Source organism: Oryza sativa, chromosome 1 (genome assembly GCF_034140825.1).
Source record: "Oryza sativa Japonica Group chromosome 1, ASM3414082v1".
Lineage (NCBI taxonomy): Eukaryota > Viridiplantae > Streptophyta > Magnoliopsida > Poales > Poaceae > Oryza > Oryza sativa.
Genome location: NC_089035.1, coordinates 7,505,016 through 7,527,006, shown reverse-complemented (window position 1 = coordinate 7,527,006; position 21,991 = coordinate 7,505,016). Strand labels below are relative to the sequence as shown.

Here is a 21,991-nt window from a genome sequence, read left to right as displayed (position 1 = left end):
ATAGTCATTGGATAAAGGTGTCTCTGGTAACCATCTGAACCATAAAGCAAAATCATATTCCAAAGCCGGAACTAGATACGTTGATTAACTCAATACTCCATCCTTCTCTATATATAAGAAATTTTGATTGGATATGACACATTCTAATACAATAAATCTGGACATGAAGCCTATCTAGATTCATTATACTAGGATGTGTCACATCCAATAAAATTTATTATATTTAGAGACGGATGGAGTAGTTAGTTAGAGTGCAAACAACTGGTTATTACTGCATAACTAAGGATAAGAACAGGGAGATCACAGATCAGAGACCTTTACATCCTGAATGCCCGAAAGATAACAGGGGCAAGAAACGTGATTCACAGCTAGTTGCAGACTCACGATATCGAAGTATCGTCACAGTGCATCTCAGCTGTGAAACTGCAGAAGTAAAAAAAAAAAAAGCAGCATTAAATTCACGGAAAACCCATGAACTGATGCAGTACAGGTTGTTTGACAGCGAAGTAGAAACCTGAGGCTGAAAGTTAACAGGATAGTCCCAACTCCCAACTGGTAAAACTATGTTGCTAGTTCGTCCTTCCTTTCCTGAGAATTATCAGGGTTTACAAAACTACGGTTATCACGTGCAATAACATTTTCAGTTTTTAAAACCATAATATACCTCACAGTAACCTTACAGTTTACATGATAACCACACGGTTACCGTCAAACCTTAGAGTGGCGATAACGGTTTAGTAAACCTTTACCACTACTCGTATTTTACCAACACAAGCTGCTGCATTCAGAATTTCAGACGTCACTGTGCAGGTGGGCCCACCTTACTAATGACGTTTCTTGGCATGTCATGAGAGTATGAGACCCCATGTAGTCAACTGGAAACAGTTGGGCGTAAACTGTAACTAGCCAACGTAGTTTCATCTTTGGCTGCATTGTGCATGTCATTTTCGTGCAGTTCTTTGCCACAAGCTCTTTCTGCAACAATGCTTGACAATTCTGTAGTATGCATAGCTGGAAGCTGGATCACCAGAATAAATGGGGTTGCTTGAGGCCAATGTACATGTAGTGTGTACAGAAGAGTACAGATATTATTGTCCAAAATCTGCAAACATCAGCCTAAATATTTTTTGAGGTGCTGTTTCTACTGCCTTGAAGGCCATCCAAACATGGCATGGTTTGATTGTTGATTTACTTTTAAAGAAATGAGAGTATATATACGTAAAACAGACAGATGAAGTTTTATGGAAAAGATACTTAGACTGTGTTCGCATGAGCTCGATGGGAACTTATTCCCTCCGCACGGAAAACAGAACGGTCCATTAGCCCATGATTAAATGGAGTAGCTAATTTTTTAAAAAAAATAGATTAATTTGATTTTTTAAAACAACTTTCGTATAGAAACTTTTTTTAAAAAAACACACCGTTTAGTAGTTTAAAAGGCGTGCGCGCGGAAAACGAGGGAAAGAGGTTGGGAACATCGGGTGACTGGTTACAAACACAGACATAACAGAGCAAGCACAAATGCACAACTGCCCAGGAGCCAAGACTTGTACTGGCAACGAAGGGCCTATGAATCGTTTGTGAACACCAAAAGCTGGAAAACTCAATTCGAAATATTGTAATCTACATATTGGCCACCATTTGGTACAAAAGAACCTGGGCGGTTTCAGGTGACAACCGAAATTAGGAAAGTTTCGGATTTAATCCATCTCTGCTTTTAAACCCTGGCCATAGTAGGGAGAACGTAGGAACTGCAAGTCGAATAAAAACTTAGCATATGCCTAACCAATTTGCAAAAAAGTACTATATAGCCCAGGAAAGAACTACTGTAGTACTATAAACAGGGTTACAAAATATAACGAAAACATGTAGCCATAAATGCCAAACTCAAAAATCATTGTTGCGAGGCACAAGCGCTAGTAAGGGAGCTGTAGAATTAAACCAAAGTAGTCATTAGTCAAATTTGCTTGATCGTTAAACAAATATTTTTCAATAACATGATTAGAGTAGGGAAGCCTTAAATGCCAATTGAAGAGAAGGCAGGGTGTTATATTAACTTTTGAAACCAACCTAAAAACAATGAGCACGCACATTCAAGGATGAGCTGGACTAATGTTGAAATGGTATGTACAAAGAGGACACAAGAAAGTGCAAAGGAAAAAAGAACAATCATACAAAACAGTACAACCAGGCAAAAAGAAACCAATTTCCTAATGGAAACCTAAAACTAAAGATACTGTAATAAAATTGTGCAAGCAACCATTCTTCGTGGTAACGATGCTGGTTCCACTAAAATCCATGTCAATTGTGCAACATAGCACGAGAGCCAACCAAAAGAAAAGGTGAAAAACATTCGGATAGCTCGTTCCATTAACACTTCTTAGGTAGACAAACAAAGTTGTCAAACATACCTTCTGGAGTGCAGCTTCCAATGCTGATATAGCAATGATAACCAAGTATATATAAGAAGATCACAACAGACTGCAAACAAGAAACCGAACTATCGGCTGATACCTCGACAAATTTCCGACCTTGGGAAACAAGGTTCATCAAGTAACGAAAGGTGTCACTGGTGTATCTCCACTGTTTAGCTAGCTCTCAAAAGCAAATAGCAAACAAAGTAGGTATGATGATAAAGAATTAAAAGAGCGGATGAAAATATAAAAGCTAATTATATATACCCATTATAGTTTATTTGATCAATCAGCATTACAAACAAAGCAGACAAAAATCCACAACATGTCCATTCGGAAAATTTGCTTCAAAGCGTCCAAAAGCATCATGATTATATAAACTATGGTACATTAGATTCACTAATTTTCTCAAGGTTGCAACTAAAATCCTAGTATTCAATGATGATTTCATATACCTTGAAAGATAAAACGTAACCCCATACAACAGTCACCATTTGGAAAGACAATCACTAATCACTACCATAATCCTCCATATATTCCTTAAAGGCATCGAGCTCCCACGATTAGAATTGCATACTACTCCCTCCGTTTCATATTGTAAGACTTTCTAGCATTACCTACATTCATATAGATGTTAATGCATTTAGACACATATATATATATTTAGGTTCATTAACATTTATACGAATGTTGACAATGCTAGAAAGTCTTACATTCTGAAACGGAGGAAGTACTAGTATAATACTCATATGAGATCAAGTTTAGATTATTGTTCACATTACAAGCACTAGGTCAGGAGTTTCAGTTGGCTACATACAACTCATGATCATGGAAGATTTGAGTTCTATACACGGCAGCACTGAAGCTTTGATCCTGGCAAGCTCCTGCAATTCTTTATTTGTTTTTGTAGCCTTTTTTACTTCCCCTCAAGGACATAAACAAATGATTTGGGTTGTTTCACACAATGCATGAATTGAAACGAATCATTAATCATAACATATCAATTAAATTGGACATGACTAAAAAGGACTGGTGCGTAAACAAGTTAAAGTTTCTCTCCTAAATGCATAAATGAAGTAGATGTTCTATTGTATATTTAAATAATTTTAGAAACTAGCACATATATGTAAAATCAACATACTTCTATGGTTCTACCATCTAAATTGTTGCAAAATTGTTGAGTTCACTACTCAGAAAAATTATGTCAATACAGCAGGGGAGGACCTACCAGTACAGCTTCTGCAAATGATAAAAGTAGAAATATGTGTCTCAAACTTCACAAAATAATGCCTGATAGATATAAGAATTGAGAAGAAATCACCAATCTACATACCGCAGCCAGTCACAAAAGGCCCACGGACGTACACAGGGAGGACCCCATGGACCATATGCATCACCAAACCTACCTTCAGCTAATAAGAGCACAATGAGCTTCCTGCAATAGACAACAAGACAACAGTACTCGGGCAATCGCCTCAGTGACGAGCTTTAAGGAAGACGGACTAGGCCTTGATCTTCATCTTCTCTCCTTCAGTCTTCCCTACTGCCAATATCTCTTCCAGCAATCTTCTTCCATCTAGCAGGGTAAGGTCCAGCTTATCACTGTTCTTCTTCTACTATCATTCTGTTACGAGTCCTGGATCTATCATAAGCACTGAGCAGCCTCACTCCCACACATTGTTATGCATCTTATCATTTGGAAAATTACTTATATATATCATAAAATAAACTGAGGCTTGTAGGTGCCATATACTTAATTCATATCAGGGTACTGGAATAGAGACATGAAGCTGTATAACATTCTCTCACCAATGTACATATCAAACAAAAATGCAATAATTAGGCTAGTTTCCTTAATATAAGTTTAGAAAATCAACATGATGGGCTCATCATACAAAAAAAAGTTTGAAGCTTTCAAGCTCCAAGCATATAGCTTGCATGAAAAGAGAACTGTGCAGCTAACCATAGCATTTCTATCTCACAATGAAAAGACTGGGATATTTTCCAAAGAACCTAGCAAAGATCCATCATGTTGAAATTTAGTCACTATTCAGCATAATTAGCCTCTTCGACCATATGCAAGTCTGCAAACAGGGCACGCATATTCATAAATATGAACACATAAGGTCACTAGCTTCATTGCCCACACAATCATCATCACCAGCAACTCAACCAGTCCATGGTCACTACCTTCAGGTATTTGAAATATCAGGGGGCTAGTGGTTCACTTAGGACAAATGCTTGAATAAGACTTCGGGCTGCATGCATCTGGTCTGGTGTGCCGGATATCAAAATAGCAGTGTCCATTGCATTACCCATCGGATCTGCGACAGTTATCTTAGCCCCTGAAAACTGCACATGGCCTTAATTATGTCAGATGATACATCCAACCATTTACTGGATATGCTACAAAATGCACTAGCCGAATACAAACCTCACGAATTCTGTTTAAACAGCCTCCATCTTCCCCACATAGAGAAGGTAAAACTAATTTTGGGACCATGACATCTGCAGTTATGGTTGATACGATAGATGGCTGACCAGGCCTGCAATACAATCAAAAACATGATGTTTTCATTGCTGTTGATCAACAGATAAACATATTCAAGCCAAGACAAGAAACAAACCCAGGAAATCCACCCATTCCTCTATGCGCCATTCCTGGGATATCAGGCAATGAAATTGGATCACCAACAACCTGCATGCCCTACAAAGTAAAGACCACAATGGTAAGGAAAATCATAAAACTTGTATATAGTAGTATACAAGCTATTTTCTTCCCAATCATACTTGTTTACCATGTTACAATACCAATGCATCATGACATATCTTCAACCATCAACAATTTTCCTACTCTAGTGGTGACTATAAAACACTTCTGACACCAACTTTAAATTACTTATTCTCAGAAAAAGGGGTGACACATATGGCACCGAAAACCAAGAAGGCAAGAACAGATCTTGTGGAATGTCACACTCATGGGTAACCAAATTTGGTTCCCAGCCAAATTGTCAAACAAAGCAAGGTAAACACATACTCCCTCCGTTTTTTAATAGAAGACACCTTTGACTTTTGACATGACGTTTGACCATTCGTCGTATTCAAAACATTTTTGTAAATATCGTTTATTTTGCTGTGACCTATTTTACCGTTAAGGAACTTTAAGCATGACTTATATTTTTGCATGATCGCACTATTTTTTTTTATATAACAAATGGTCAAACAACATGTCAAAAGTCAACGGCGTCATCTAAAAAACAGAGATAGTACCATTTCAATTTGTATCCTAAGAGACACTCATAGGGACTTCAGCTTAATATTGCAAACACAACAAAGGAACTCCAGGCTGAAGGCAATACCACCAGAACTTTGTAACAAGGTAGGAACACATCTGGTGCCAAATATACATAAAACAGGAAATTGTGCTGGTCTTTGAGAGCATTGCAAGCATCTCAACAAAGGGAGAATGGAGAAAAAAGATTCAAGCAACTCGCATTCTCATGCATGGTCCATGACATCTTAAAGTGAAAAAAAAATACATAGATTGATACCTTCATGGTCCAAGGAGCAGACATCTCATCCAATGGTCGTCCTATAAAATCTTTATGAAACTGAGGCACATTAGGAAAAATCCTAGGAGATATAGAATCATGGTTTCCCGCATATGAACCAAACTGAGGATCCACCAAACCAAAAGGTGGCTGCACATTAGGGACTGTTGAAGCCATTCTGTCCCGGAAAAGATGGTTCCGCAGTCTTGCAGTTATCTGCATTAGAGCTTCCTGAATAGCTTCAGAGGCCCCACTAATCTGAAAGAATACCAATTTTGCAAATCAATTATCCAAAAGAAAAAAAGAAGTATCATATACTCATACAAGGAAAAAAAACATAGAAAAAAAAAGGAGCACAGGCAAGTCAAGATACATAATAACAAAGTAGAATCTGAACATATAAGATCTAAAAGAACTCCCATCAAGGGGGAAGGACGTCCCCCCTGACTTTGCTTTAAAGAAGGGGCCCACCAAAACCTTATGCAGGGCACAAATGCGGTAACCAGGATTCGAGCCCTGGGTGTGTGGCATCTCTACAGGTGCTGTACCACTGAGCTACATGCTCAACCCCAAATAGTGTAGGTTCTGCAAGACAACAATATAAAACAGACCTGAACAACTTCATCATTTTCTGGGACACCCTTTGGGATCTTGTCTTTGCTCAGCACTATAATATGTGCTCCTGATAGCTTCCTCATTTCAGCTATGATACTACCACCTTTGCCAAGAAGGCAACCAACTTGGTTCGGTGAAACAATCAGCCTACATATCGCAGGACCCTCCTTGGTGTTGGAGGTCGGTACAATTTTACGCTGCACATGCAGAATTGCATTCTGTGCAGGGGAAATTCCATCACCCGGATGCTACAGAATAGAGACAAATGAATTTGAATACATTAGTCATCAGTGGCTATCTATCTTGAGAACACACTAGACAGTAATAATAAGATTGCTCAGAGCTAAGTCCATTGCAAATTACAAATTTCTAACAACTGCCTCAGGTGTCAAAATTAAGAACAAAAGCTGCGAAGCAGAGAAAATTAGTGCAGAACACAGGAGATGTAATTAAATTTTTGTTACATCCAACTTTCTAGCACACTATGCATGCCCCTCTCCTGTCTCGGTGCACATAAAAACAAGAGTTCTATTGGAGTTTTAATATTGAGTTTTTCAAGATTAACAGCAGGCTGCCCGGCAACTACATTGCACTAATGTTTTGCAGTTTCTATGCAATGGTAGCCAATGCATAATTAAAGACGGAATATCAAAAAGTATGTGAGTAATTTTTTAGAGCATTGAAATATTCAAAACACTAGAAACAGTGCAGTATGCAGAAATATGCATCTGTTGGATATATTTTGTTGAGATTTATGGCAAGCTGCCTCGCAACTATGTTACACTAATATTTCTCCATTTCTATACAGTGGTACAAATGCAGAACTAATGGGAGAATAAAAAATTATGTAAATACAATACTAATATTTTTCAGAGAATCTAGATATTCAAATGCTAGAGATGCAGTATGAAAAAGATATACGCCCTATAGTTCTACTGAATGCCATGTTTCTCAGACAGATGGATCCTGAATATATTTCTAGGACTAATGGGCTACTAGCTACTACAAAGCAGGTTACAAATGGACTAAACTGATATTGATCAAACGAATATTATCAAGAGGGAAAGAAGCTGGTTACCGCAGGTCCTGAGATAAATACGATGCGATCTTCAGATTTTGGAACAGTATCAAGAACCTTTATTTCACAGCCTGTATCATTCTGAATAGACTTGATATTGTTTCCACCCTTCCCTATTATACCTCCAACCTTGTCACTTGAGCATAACAACCTAAAAGTAAGGGGTTCAGGTGGGACTGAGCCATGGCCATGCATTAGAGCTTCAGGAAAATTGGGAAGATGAGCAACATTTGGCCCTTGAAAAGGGAGATGGAGATTAGGTTGCATTCCTGGAGGAAGAACATCTGGTTGATTGAAGAATGAACGAGATGAACCAGAATTATGAGCACCAAGAACATCACTCTCCTTAGGAGGATGAGTAAATAGCAACTGAGCAACTGTATTCAGACCTTTCCTGACTGAGTCGAGCTCTCCAGTGATCTGAAGAAATGATATATGAAGGGAGTATGTAATGATTTTCTGATGCAAAATCTAACAGATATATTACAAAAGGACCAGTAGAGAACAAGATAATGAAATCCAATTCTGAAAAATTACCTGGCAAAGTTCATCTCGGGGTAAAGCACATAATGGAAGCTTGTCCTTTGAAACTCGAATTTCACAACAGCTGTCAGTAGACATTTGCTTAATCACACTACCATTCTTTCCCAAAAGCCAACCTACTTGGCTGTCTAGCACCAATAATCTCAATGAAACATGATTTCTCTCACCAGATGCATCTCCTGTTCCATTTTCCATTTCATTTACAAAAATCCGGTCAAATACAAGCAAAATGGCCTTCACGGCTAATGGCATTCCCTTCTCCAGCTCCAGCTGCGCCTCTGGCTCAGAATTTGTATCTTTTGCAACAGAGGAATCATCTGCTTTCTTATCATTGTCTTTCCCTGACTCATCCCTGTCCTCCTTATCATGATCTTTTTCTAAATCATCCTTTTCTTCCTTACCAAGGCCTTTCTCTGAATCATCCATTTCTTTGTTACTTTCATCCTTTTCTTCCTTAGTGTGGTCCTTCTCCATTCCATGGTTGCCATCAACAGAACAAGCCACACCTCCGTCGTTTTCCTTAGTTTGCACATGACTAACTTCTCTGTCCTTATCAATGGCAGTTATCACAATAACCCTCTCGTCACAACCAGGGACAACTTCATCAACCCTGATTTTTACTCCAGTCTCTTGCCTTATCTTTGCAATGATGCCTCCACCCTTGCCAATGACATTCCCAGATTTTGAAGTAGGGCAGAGAATGCGGAAAATAGGAACACCAGGTTGCACTATCAGTTGAGGCTGCTGCAAAGAATTGTGCTTTGTTTTCTGCCACTTGCCCCGACCATTTTGCTCTGAAGAATTCTTTTGAAACGGCCTCTTCGAAGGCGTCGAGCGTGAAGCCATGTCTTCCCCTGCCTGAACACAAGAAAAGAGAGCAACAAAGATTAGTGATCTGCCACTATGCTACATAATGCACAGCCTGCAGCAGTGGCGAATCCAGGATAAAAATGGAGGATGGGCTCAAAAGTCTAAGCCAATATAACTAAAATCAAGAATTCGTACCCTTACACAAGTTAAATTCAATGCACACACGATCAAATAGAAAAAAAAACTATAATCGAAGTCTCTTTGGTCAATTTATGCTCTCATCAGCTTGGGTAGACAGGGGCGGATCCAACTTGGGACATGGGGGGTTCAGTTAAACCCACAAACTTTTGGGGGAACAAACAAACCAAACTGTTACTTGTATATTAAGGTTAAGGCTCTGGAATTAAGAGAAGAGCTTCTTACAGATCTAGAAGAGAAGCTAGGGTTTACGCAAGCAAATTCCAAACGGAAGCACACCCGGTGGGAGAGAGAGATGAATCAAGCTAGGGTTTACGCAAGCAAATTCCAAACGAAAGCACACCCGGTGGGAGAGAGATGAATCAGAAAGAGGATGTGGATGCTCACCAGAATCCCCTCCCCTCCCCTGCTCGCCAGATGGAGGTCGGCGCCCCTCCCCTGTTCAGCCGCAAGATGGCGCAAGAGCGGAGGAGACGAGACGGGAGATTTTCTTTTATACGCCATGGTATTTTCTTTTAGCAATATGTAAAGGTATTTGCAACCATCTATAGCAAATTAGTTTTGTTAAATTTAGGATTAATATATTTTGGTAATATGTTTGATTTGTGTTATATTTTCCTATAGACTCGATCAAACTTAAATAAATTTTACTAAAAAAAAGTCAAAACAACTTATATAATATAAAATAGATGAAGTACTTTAAATGATGCTAATGATGATATCTAAGTTCGCCTTCAATATCACAAGCTATCATGTGGGACCACAAGATCCTCACACGTGAATACTTTTGTTTTTTTATATAGCATTGTATGCCTAATCAATTAACTGTGTTATAAACTTATAGTTTGTGCTTTTACTTTTTATCTCTTATAATATATAATATGTTGAACGCACAGACCTTTAGCTAGTTTTTTATAATAATTGGTGACCCATATATCAACAGTACTGAGAGAAAAATGTGACAAACAATATGTCTCTTATCCTTCCTTATCATCATGCACGCTATTATTATGGTCATCATTGAGGCCGGGGGTGTCAGGCTTACAGGGACTCAGGGAGGCAGGAGTCGACCTGGTAGAGAGTGGAGATGCTAGATTCGGGCTCCTCCTTACTATATACGGTAGTTCTCCCGCAATCAAAGGGAAGAATAAAAAGAGGAGAGAGAGTTAGTGTGTGAAGCGGTGGCAGATTCATTGGATTTGGAGGTGGAGTGACGATAGAGCCACCGAACTTGGAGATGGATATAATGGGATGGTCCAAGTTGAAACAAAATTGTAAAGTTAGTTGTTGTCAAAGAAAATAATGGTTAAAGATGATATAATATGAAAACTTTTAAGAATACATAGTACAAAATATAATTTACTTTTTTTCTCTGGCATAATTAAAGATGAGTTGTTCGTTAGCCGATAGTTCCATGCTATGCTAAGCCCACTATAATTTTATTGTCTCTACATAATATGATTGGTCGGTTTACTTAGCTACTACTAATAATCTCATGATATGTTGGCGTGTGATGATATGGGCTTCTGCTAACACGGGCTGATTAATTATGGTTGGATAGATTTGGCTAAAAAATAAAAAACAATAACATCAATTTTGCTTAATAGTACAACATTCAATTGTGGTCTCCTTTTTCTCACTACATGATATATGATTATTCTCTCTTATCAATATGTGCATAACTATATTAGTATTTCCCCTAATTCTTTCATATTGTTTTTTACATATATGTTAATTTGAACTAATATTTTTTTCTCACAATTAAATAGATAATAAATCGTTTTTCCATATTTATCGTACATAAAATGAGTATAGTACATTGTATAATTTGGAAATTATATTACAAGTGTATGTAATTTAATGTATAAGATATGAATTTATATACTACAAGTTTTGACTCTTTCAAAAATGCTGCACCACATTAGATAGGTAGTTAAGTGAAAAAATATTAAAAAAAACATAGTCAAAGCCGTTTCTTTATTTCATTCAAAACAAGACATTTTGGAACCTCGAGAGAATGTAAGGAAAAAGAGAGGTGGTGAGCTTGACAGCTTAAAAAAAAATAACACGTTGACGTGAGGTGAGAGTGAGATTGTTGCCCAGCTAGCGTTTTCAACGTTCGGTAGTTGGCCGCTAAATTAATGCCACCAGATATAGGTCTTTTTTTCTTTCGGTTTCATTCTATGCAAAACTTATTGTAAATCTCTAAAATCTTAGAGTAAATTTTACAAAACTATATATATATTGACCAAATTATTGTAAAACTATAGATGTAAGATGGTATATCACAAAACTACAAACTTAACAATAAATTTATCATAAAACTACAGTTTTATTGTCTTGTAGTTTTATTGTCCATATATTTTATTATAAAATTATCTTAAAATATATTTTGGGGTTGAAATTTTTAGCATTAACGTTATCTTTGAGTTATAATGTCCAAACTTTGTGATTGAATTGATATAAAACCTGTAGATATCCTTTTGTAATAATCCACCTTATATTTGTACTTATGTGATAAATTTAGTGTTATAAATTTGTAGTTTGTGATACATCATATTAAATTTGTAGTTTTGTGATGATTTAACTAAAGTACCTGTAGTATTATGAAATTTACTCAAAATCTTAATACAAAGATACATACAACTTATACATATTCTCCAAAATCAGTTAACCCGGTGAAAATAACCAAATCATCACGTTATGCTAATAATTCGATACAATGAAATAACCTGCGTTTTTTCTTCTTCTCAAACATACCCCTCCTTAAAAAAATATATTCTAGCAACGAACCTACATGTATGTATCCAGAATCGTAGCCAGAGTTAGCTATCACTGTAACCACGCATGAAAGGCGCAACAATAGACTTTCAACGAGACAAATAGCTGGTTAGCACGGTACATGAGACACACCACCACACCCATGAGATGACGAGCCCATGACGTGTAAAACGAAACGGACAACAACAGAAAAGAAGCAGATAATTCCCAATTGCCGTGCACCACCGGAGCCTCGACGGCGGCGGCGGCGCGCGCCGGCGTGGTGGGGCGGGCGGTCATGAGGTGCACGCCCATCACGTTGGCCCCCACATCTAAATCCCCGCACGCCTTTTCTCGTGTCGCCTACTCGCCCCCCCCCCCCACTTTGTTTTCGGAGGGTTAACACATGCATTAGGTGCTAATAAATCATCATCCAGTATAAGAGCAAGTTTAATAGCATAGCCCAATACTTAGTTCCAATTCACTTATAACTAATCTAATAGCCAGTTCATATAATATTTGCTTACTATATTATTAAGAGCACCCGCAATGGTAAAGTAAGTTGCTCTCTATAAAACATGTACATCTCAGTAATAGACTAGATTAATAGTAAACCACCTCAATAGTATGTCTACATGGGTATCTATAGCTCTCTCTTCTATTGCCTCGTTTTTCTCTACAGACTATCTCCATGTTAGTAGATAGCTTTACTCTCTCTCTTTATTTAATTTATTCCAAGTAGAAAAATATGCTGACATAGATCTCTTTTAGAGAGCCTATAGATAACCATTACGGGTGCCCTAATATATGGTCTCACATATCATATACATATTGCGTTTTAGAGTCCATGCTGTAGCTGGCTACAAATCTGTAGCCCGCAGCTTTTCTCTCTTATCTTTTATCTTATTAAAATATGTTTATAGCGCTGATAGTCTGCTATTGTAGCTGCTCTAATCACCCGGGGTGGGGGCCAGCCGCGTCATGGCGCACCCACGAACCTACCCGCCTGAGTCACGCCTACATGGCCCCCACCACCCCGCCCCCTCGTTGGCCCCACACGTCAGCCTCCCGTGGCGGACACGGCACGAGTGAGGGAAGGGCAGAGTCATTAGCATTAGCGCCGGGGATAGGGGGGTGCCCTGAAAACGTGTCACGTTTTTCCTTAAATAGAGTTCACGTTTCCCACCACCTCGTCACGCCACGCGCACACGCGCCCGATGGGCCCCCCAGCTCACCCGGCGACCCTACCCCGCCTCCGCGTGACTGCGAGGTGGGGCCCACCTAACCGTGGTCCCCTCACGTCAGCGTCGCGTGCGATCTGGGGGTGGACGGGGACGTGGTGCAGCACAAACGGGGGGCTCCTCCTCCTCGGGCGGGGGCGCACGGGTCACGTGGCGTCACGAGCCCCCCCTGAGTCGCCTTCCCGATCCCCCAGCGACACGCGCCGCGCACGTGCTCGCTCACGCGGAGGAGGAGGGGGGCCAGAGCCGAGGCTTCCCCGGCTGACGGCTGGAGCCGATCTGAGCTGAGCCGAGCCGGTGTGGGTTCACGTGAAGGCGGAGACGAGAGGGGTCGACTTGCGTAGCGGCCAGGATCTTCTGCGGTGATCAGGCAAAGGGAAAAAAAAGAAAGAAAAAGGAGGTGTATTTGTTTTAAGTGAAACCGAAAGAGCATATAGCCGTAGTTTGGTGATGTGTATACAGATGTAAAGTTAGAAGTTTAGTGTCGGCTGGAGCAAAGCCGTGAAGGTAAGAGAGAAGCGTATATGAGCATATGAGATTTTTTGTACGCTACCAACCACATTATGCTACTACTAGAAGATATGCTTTTCATACAGGGCAAATGTATTTTTTTTATAAAAAATTTTCTAACCACAACCGTCAGCCATGTCACATGTGATGTTTTATTATAAAGCTACTAATTCCTAGATTAATATTTTGGTAGTTCATCTAAAACTTGTCGAACAGGTGCCGATGAATTTTGAACACATATGTTGTGGATTATTTTTGTGATATTAGGTATTGTTTGATATTGACGACGCATATTTCTGCCTCTTACCATGAGTCGGTCGGCCTAGGTAACCGTCCCTAGTGGCCGGGTCTTGGCTTTGACACTAACACAACTAATGTTTTCGTTTCCTATACACATATAGTTTTTTAAGAACAAAATCTTGCTATTAACAGTTACCTTCCATGTGCATGAAGATTTGTGCCCCTTCTCACCTTCGTCGAGTTACCAAAATTTGGTTCCATGATAGTACCACGCCCAACTTCACTAGCAACCCTCGCCACCACCCCCTAGAGGCAGGGGAGGTTGAGGTGACGAGCACAAACGACTTAAACATGTGTAACAAGGGCATAACAATCTTATTGTCGCTAGTCTCCTATGAAAAGTATGAGGGCTAGAGAGAGGATTGGCAGTAACGAAGGAAGCCGATAGGACTCGTCGGTATATATGGTGGAGTTTGAAGGCATCGCACGAAATAGGGGAGGCAATGAAGGAAGAAGGGGGAAGCGGCAAGAGGGAGTATTATGGTTAGTCTGGGTCGACAAGCGATGCTTTATACAGTGAAGTGTCAAGATCCAAACCACTCAGCAGAGATCATGCTAGTGGAGGGGAAATACTTGATTCAAGTTTTTATCTTAGGTGTAGCACAAGACCCCCAACGTGTGTAAATCTTATTCGTCAAGGTATTGAGATTTCATTACACTATAGAATTATTGTAGGTTCCTTGATTAAATCCTTAGAGCAACACTAAGAGACTCACTAGATGGCTCTCCAAGCTAAATTTTAGCAAATATCAAAAAATCAACCTCCAAAATACTTGCCAACCAGTTGGCCAAATGCCTCCCTTTGATGTTCAAAATTGCCAGCCATAATCAATGGCCATTCATGGGTCCCATGCTGATCCTCTCTTTCTCTCTCCTTTATCACCTTTGCGAGAAGACGTGACTCACACGCACTTCCTCTAGCTCGCCTTGTCCCAGCGCCACCGTTGTTGTAGTCCATCATCATCGCTAACTCAAGCGCCACATCCCCCGGGCACCTAGTGCCACCTTACCCACCCTCCCCTAGCCCAAGTATGCCTTGCTCCAAACTACTACATCGTCATCTTCCGTCATCGTCCATTATCACCACCGACTTAAGGCGATGCCTCTCCTAGCCTCCTAGTGTGGCCTTCTTTCATAGTTTCCCACCCGTTGTTAAGAAGGACGGAGCGAGGTCAATAGGGCCGATGACGTCCTCCAAATCCCAAGCTCTACATCCCCGTCTCCTCCTTTGCAAGGCTGTCTATGTAGACGATGTCTTCTCATTGGTGATAGAAGGCTAGAAGTAGTCATTGGAGAGGGTAGATCGAGAAATGGCATGGAGGAGAACTAGGCAGAGGGGAAGTATGCGAGAGAGACTAACATGTGGGTCCCACTATCATAGTGGAAACTATAGATGGAGAGCTTGTTGGAGCACACATAAAATATGGAGAATTGAAGAGGGATCTTTTTGGCTAGCTAGCCAGCCAAATGGGCAAACAAAGAGCACAATTTGAAAAGAGAGTTTAGAGTTGTTCCTATAAATGCATTTCTCTCCAAGTTTACAATTGAGGGGGAAGAAACTCTAGTTTGGCTTGCTTATTCTACCTTTACAACCATGATTCAATTGCATCTTAATCAGATTTAATCTTAATAGCTAAAATTACTTGCATTGCTCAATCCTATTAATGTGTTAATTCATCTTTGTCCCTGCCCAAATAAATGTCACGAATGCCACATCCGTCGTGGTAAAAGAAAGCAATATGTCCCAAACAAATGTATACCAAAATGGCTTGGAGCGAGTTTCCCCCTTCCCCCAAAGCCCCAAACCGCTATTGAATGGCTTAGGCATACTATATCCGCCACATTGCCATATCCGGGAAAGTCCAAAAATATCTTACGAAGTACAAAATCTTTCTTATATCCATTAGTGCCAACCGAGCAAGAGGGTGGGGAAGGGCATAAGACCCCATGGTTTTGAAATTTAATAAATATCACAAATTCTACTTCCATTGGTGAAAGTAAGCAAGAGGTAAGCTATGGCTTGTAGCGAGCCGGTCCTCTATGCTCTATGAAGTGGTTTGGGTTATTAGGTATCCTACATCCATCAACACTTATAAACATAGGGAAGTTTAAATACAACCTTTTTATACACATTAGTGCCTAAGGGGAGGAAGAACTGAAGAAGGTAGACATGGATACGAAAACCCCTGGTTTTGAAATTTCATAAACTAAATTTATTTAAAACATTGTCATTTACCCACCAGTAAATTTTACAATTTCTAGCTCCTTCAATATTAACATAAGATTGAAGAATCCATCTAATTAGGATACAAATATTAATAAACCAAAGTCATTCTAGTAAAAAAAACTACATTATAAATCACTTATCTCCTCTTGTGGCTTAACCTGATTAACAAATAGACCAATCCCTCCTCAACCTCCGTCTCCTCGAATGATCAAAGAGCACGTGGCCACTATATGAGCAAACCAATTGTCCTGAGCTGACAAGAGTCCAAGGCTTGAATTGAGCTAGTTTCTCCACCCCCACGAGCCACGGATCCATCGGCTCAGGTTCCAGTCCCACCGGGGGTAGAGAAAGCAAGGCACCCTCTTCGTCCTCCTCTCACACCTTCCCTCTTCACACATCACGCGTTGTCTCCTCCTCCCCTTCCCCTTCCTCAAAATCTCCTCAACACGCCGCCTTAGCCTCAGCCCCAGCTCCTCAGCCCTGCGCATGCTTCGATCTTGGTGAATTCAGGGAGCTCGTGAGGTTACAATTAAGGGGAATAAACACTAGTTTGGCTTGCTCATTCAACACTTTGCAGCAGGGTCCAATTGCATCTAAATTATCTGCAGTGGTCAATTCTACTCATTAATTCATTTATGTCCCTGCCTGAATGAATATCACAAATACCATATCCATCGGTGAAAGAAAACATGCGGACCCAAACAAATATAAACAATGGCTTGAAGCGAGCCGGCTCTCCCATACGCCACAAAGCGGCTCGATATCCTATATCTGCAACATCGCTACTTTTAGGAATGTTCGTAAATATCTTATACATGCTAGTGCCAATGGGAGTATGATGGTGTGTTGGAATAGGGGAACCAGCCCCATGATTTTGAAATTCAACAGACTAAATTTGTTGAAACTCATGAGATATAAATGTTACCATTTCTAGCTCCTCAATTATTAACAAGCGAATAAAGAATCCATTAATAATAATAATAATAACCATATTATAAATCAATTATCCCCTATTTTAACTTAACCCGATTAACAAATCAACCCATATGCTTCCCACTCTCCATCGACTCGACTTGAATGCTCGTAGAGCACGCAACCACACTGTGTATGAACAAACCACCAGCGCGCAAAGCCGAGAAGAGCCCATGGGTCGGCGATCGAGCCGGCTCCCCCGCCCCTAACGAGCCGCGGACCGGCTCGGCTCGGCTCGGCTCGGGATCCAATCCCACCGGTGTAGAAAAGGCAAAGGCACCCTCGTTCTCCTTTCACACCTCTCCCCCCCTCTTCTTCTCTCTCTCCACATCACAAGTCGCCTTCCTCCTCCGCCCCCGAAATCCCCTCGCGAACCAGAGAAACCTGAGGCACCACCATCACCACCACCGCCTCCGCCTCCGCCTCCGCCTCCTGCGCGCGCGGCGAATTCGGGGGACCCTCGCGCTCGCGTGGGGTGTGGGTGGGGGGAGATCCGGGCGTCGCCGTCGCCGGGGGGGGGGGAGGGTGCTCGGATTCAGCCAGCGGCGGGTGGGGGGGCCCGCCTCTTTCTTCTTGGGGGGGCGCGGAGGAGACCCCGCCCGTCCTGGATTCCGTGGCCGCGGCGCCGATTCGGGCGCGGGAGCCCCAGCACGGTGAGATTTTCCCCCGCTGCCTTGCTGCACTGTGAGAATTGCCGTATCTATACTGTACTAGTTTGTTGTTGTTGTTGTTGTTGATGATGTGGCTGCTCGCTGTTGCGGAAACAGTGGAATGGATGGGGGTTTGGGATGGTTGGGGTTTGACGAGCTGGGCGGGTTGAGGCGGGAGGAGGGTTTGCTTAGGGTGGAATCTGATTGGCCGCGATCGGCACGGGTGTTTTGGCTGTATCCTATAGCGTGAAAAAGATAGGAAAATTACTGGTTGTATCACTTTTTGCTGGGTCAGGTTTGGATAGAATTCAATCGTGTTTTCCCTCCATGTCTTTTATCCGTTGAAATGGTGCCATATGAAATGTCAGGATTAGTTATAAATTCTGGTTGCACACTTTGTGGACGATTTCTGTTATTTGAGTGGGTTATTTAGCGATTATGTGTCCGCGAATATAATCTGTACTGACGTAAGAGCAGTGAATTTTTTTTATCACTCATCACAGTGTGTTTTTAGCTGGATGATAACTGAGAGTTTTGTTCCTGTTATTCTGAGTTCAGCACCCGATTATTCATAAGTCCAAATGATATTTTGTTGCTTGTGTATTTGTCTAAAACTGTGCTTGTGGCGTCCAGCCAGTCAATTCTTGTGAGTATTACGCATTTTTAGTGCTATATTTGGCCTGATATATATACTATCTTGAGTAGGTATTATGGTGATGAAGATGGAGGCTGATGAGGATGGTGCCAATGGCGGAACTGGTGGGACATGGACTGACGAGGACCGAGCGCTCACCGCCAGTGTGCTTGGAACGGATGCTTTTGCTTACTTGACAAAAGGAGGTGGTGCCATATCCGAGGGCCTTGTTGCTGCATCTTTGCCAGTGGACTTGCAAAATAGACTCCAGGAGCTTGTCGAATCAGATCGTCCTGGTGCTGGTTGGAACTATGCCATATTCTGGCAGCTGTCGCGCACAAAGTCCGGTGACCTTGTCCTTGGATGGGGGGATGGCTCTTGCCGTGAGCCTCATGATGGTGAGATGGGACCTGCTGCTTCTGCAGGTAGTGACGAGGCCAAACAGAGGATGCGCAAGCGTGTGCTGCAGCGATTGCACTCAGCATTCGGAGGTGTTGACGAGGAGGATTATGCCCCAGGCATTGATCAGGTGACAGACACAGAGATGTTTTTTCTAGCATCTATGTACTTTGCATTTCCACGCCGTGCTGGTGGCCCTGGTCAAGTATTTGCAGCAGGCGTGCCCCTGTGGATTCCCAACACTGAACGTAACGTATTTCCTGCCAATTACTGTTACCGGGGATACCTTGCAAATGCTGCAGGATTTAGAACTATTGTGCTAGTTCCATTTGAGACCGGTGTACTTGAACTGGGTTCGATGCAACAGGTAGCGGAGAGTTCTGACACTCTCCAGACCATAAGATCTGTGTTTGCTGGGGCAATTGGCAATAAAGCTGGAGTTCAGAGACACGAGGGGAGTGGCCCTACAGATAAGTCACCAGGTTTGGCAAAGATTTTTGGGAAGGACCTTAACCTTGGCCGGCCTTCAGCAGGCCCAGGAACTGGCGTGTCAGAGGCAGATGAAAGGTCGTGGGAACAAAGGACTGGTGGTGGGAGCTCATTGCTCCCCAATGTCCAAAGAGGTTTGCAGAATTTCACTTGGAGTCAGGCTCGGGGCCTGAATTCTCATCAGCAGAAGTTTGGCAACGGTATATTGATTGTGAGCAATGAAGCCACACCGCGCAACAATGGAGGAGTTGACAGCTCTACTGCAACACAGTTTCAGCTTCAGAAAGCACCACCACTTCAGAAACTACCACAGCTCCAGAAATCACATCAGCTAGTAAAGCCACAGCAACTAGTGAGTCAGCAACAGTTGCAGCCTCAAGCTCCCAGGCAAATAGATTTCAGTGCTGGGACCAGTTCCAAACCTGGTGTTTTGACTAAAAAACCAGCTGGTATTGATGGGGATGGTGCAGAGGTGGATGGCTTGTGTAAAGACGAAGGTCCGCCACCTGCATTAGAAGACCGGCGGCCTAGAAAGAGGGGAAGAAAGCCTGCAAACGGGAGGGAAGAGCCACTAAATCATGTTGAGGCCGAGCGCCAGAGGAGGGAGAAGCTCAACCAGCGATTCTATGCACTGAGAGCCGTTGTACCCAATATATCAAAAATGGACAAGGCATCCCTCCTTGGTGACGCCATAACATACATCACTGACCTACAGAAGAAGCTCAAAGAGATGGAGGTAGAGCGAGAAAGGCTTATCGAGTCTGGAATGATCGATCCGAGGGATCGGACGCCTCGACCTGAGGTGGACATTCAGGTGGTTCAGGATGAGGTTCTAGTCCGAGTGATGAGCCCCATGGAAAGCCACCCTGTCAGGGCCATCTTCCAAGCTTTCGAAGAGGCAGAAGTCCATGCAGGGGAGTCGAAGATCACAAGCAACAACGGCACGGCCGTGCATTCTTTCATCATCAAGTGCCCTGGCGCCGAACAGCAAACGAGGGAGAAGGTGATTGCCGCCATGTCTCGCGTGATGAACTCAGGGTAGAATCAGTTGGGGAGTGGGCGCCACCGGTAGAGGCAGCTTTACTTCGTTCGCTGGTTGCAGACAAGCAGCAAGCAGTCGGTTGGACGGACACCCATCCACCCACCTTTCAGCGCTGTTGATAGAAGAAGTTTGTAGGCAGAGAAAGAAAGCTCAGATTCTGACTTAGCGATCCAAGGGGAAGACAAAGCTCTCAAGTTAAAACTGCCATTGTTGTATGGTAGGCTTTTGTGGTCGGTGTAGTTTTTCTCTTTTTGTTGTTTATTGGGGAGAATACCATGTTCTTAGTTTATTGCTTGTGGCAGAACCATAAACAGTACATCTCGTCAAATGCATGAGTTGGGAAAGAAGTCACCTGCTTTTCTGCTAATTCTGTGTTTTTGTTTGTATCTCAAGTGAGTTGGTGTTTATACTTCGGCATGTTACTCGGGGAAGCTGGGCTACATGGGCCAGTAGGCACATCTGTGATCTGTGTTCTTTCAATCTAGTGACCTTTTGGGGAGGTGACTCTCATCCATTTCCATATCAGGTTTTTGTCGGTTCTTATTTTCTTAGTGTGTGTGAGAGGAATGAAAACGAGAAAATTGAAAAGACACGTAAGAGGTGAGATATTAGTCATTATTAATTAAGTATTAATTATTTTAAATTTTAAACATATATTAACATGATTTTTAAGTAGTTTTATAGTTTTTTTTAAAGAGATAATCCATAAAATGCCATTGACAAGCGTCTAAGTCCCAGAAATACCATCGACAAGTGTGAGTTCCAAGAAATGCCATCGTACAAACGATTTTATCCCAAAAATGCTATCGCCGTTAGGGTTCCGTTCATTTCACGCCGTTAAGTTCTATAGGATGAACAGTGTGTTTAACGGCACGGAATGGACGGAATCCTAACGGCGATAGCATTTTTGGGACAAAATCGTTTGTACGATGGCATTTCTTGGAACTCACATTTGTCAATGGCATTTCTAGGACTTAGACGCTTGTCAATGGCATTTCATGGATTATCTCTTTTTTAAATACACTGTTGATCAGTTTGGAAAGCGGTATATGCAATAAATGAGGGAGTTTTTTTTCCTTTTAACGTGGGCGAGATATCAATAGAAACTGTCTACGTAACATAGCACAAGAAACAGATATAATTGAGTAATGCTCCTATTAAATTTAACTCTGGACCATGTTTTTAGAAAGCCATTTTGCACACTTTTATTGATATGAAAACACAGAACGTTCAGTAAAATAAGGGGCTCATCAATACAAGAACTCTTCAAATCAAATTAGATGTATGTTTAGATAGAACATGTGCCAAAAAATTTGGCTTCCCGGCGAAGCGCTCAACAGAGACTTGCAAAATCACGTCAAAATATTGCATTCATATAAATTTGTTGACGAAAAGCCGCATTGTTTCCACCACTTGGAAGTGTGGCTGCGTTCTTTCAAGGGAGAGATAGGGAAGATTGTGACTCGTTTTCCACGCGCATGCTTTTCAAATTACTCCCTCCGTCCCAGTATGTAACAAGTTTTAAGCTCGTGGACAAGTATTAAATTTTAAACTGGTA

At 41.6% G+C, this 21,991-nt stretch overlaps 2 protein-coding genes across 4 annotated transcripts; one reads left to right on the top strand and one right to left on the bottom strand.

Annotated features, from left to right (window-relative positions):
• Positions 1–4,245: 4,245 nt before the first annotated feature.
• LOC4327782 (RNA-binding KH domain-containing protein RCF3) lies at positions 4,246–14,287 on the bottom strand. 3 transcript variants are annotated; one of them, XM_066312739.1, is made up of 8 exons: positions 14,157–14,287; positions 8,196–9,059; positions 7,659–8,078; positions 6,577–6,828; positions 5,966–6,223; positions 5,042–5,121; positions 4,849–4,960; positions 4,246–4,766 (listed from the first exon to the last, which is right to left on the bottom strand). In XM_066312739.1, exons 2-8 carry the CDS (start codon positions 9,045–9,047, stop codon positions 4,623–4,625), a joined length of 2,118 nt encoding a protein of 705 aa, XP_066168836.1. In that variant the 5' UTR covers positions 9,048–9,059; positions 14,157–14,287; the 3' UTR covers positions 4,246–4,622. The 3 variants fall into 3 exon arrangements, with proteins under 3 accessions (XP_066168836.1, XP_015621487.2, XP_015621488.1); XM_015766001.3 differs by lacking the exon at positions 14,157–14,287 and adding an exon at positions 9,597–9,675; XM_015766002.3 differs by lacking the exon at positions 14,157–14,287 and adding an exon at positions 9,435–9,558.
• A 3,259-nt stretch (positions 14,288–17,546) lies between these two features.
• On the top strand, positions 17,547–20,800 carry LOC4327781 (transcription factor MTB1). The gene is made up of 2 exons (XM_015765822.3): positions 17,547–17,872; positions 18,575–20,800. The coding sequence occupies exon 2, from the start codon at positions 18,580–18,582 to the stop codon at positions 20,431–20,433; it is 1,854 nt and encodes a 617-aa protein (XP_015621308.1). The 5' UTR covers positions 17,547–17,872; positions 18,575–18,579; the 3' UTR covers positions 20,434–20,800.
• The last annotated feature ends 1,191 nt before the right edge of the window (positions 20,801–21,991 follow it).

Coding starts and splice junctions, on each gene's coding strand:
- LOC4327781 (XM_015765822.3), top strand. CDS start 18,580: ATGGTGATGAAGATGGAGGCTGATGAGGATGGTGCCAATGGCGGAACT.
- LOC4327782 (XM_066312739.1), bottom strand. CDS start 9,047: ATGGCTTCACGCTCGACGCCTTCGAAGAGGCCGTTTCAAAAGAATTCT. Junction 6,829..7,658: donor TATTTATCTCAGGACCTGCG/GTAACCAGCTTC, acceptor TCTATTCTGTAG/CATCCGGGTGATGGAATTTC. Junction 6,224..6,576: donor AAAATGATGAAGTTGTTCAG/GTCTGTTTTATA, acceptor GTATTCTTTCAG/ATTAGTGGGGCCTCTGAAGC.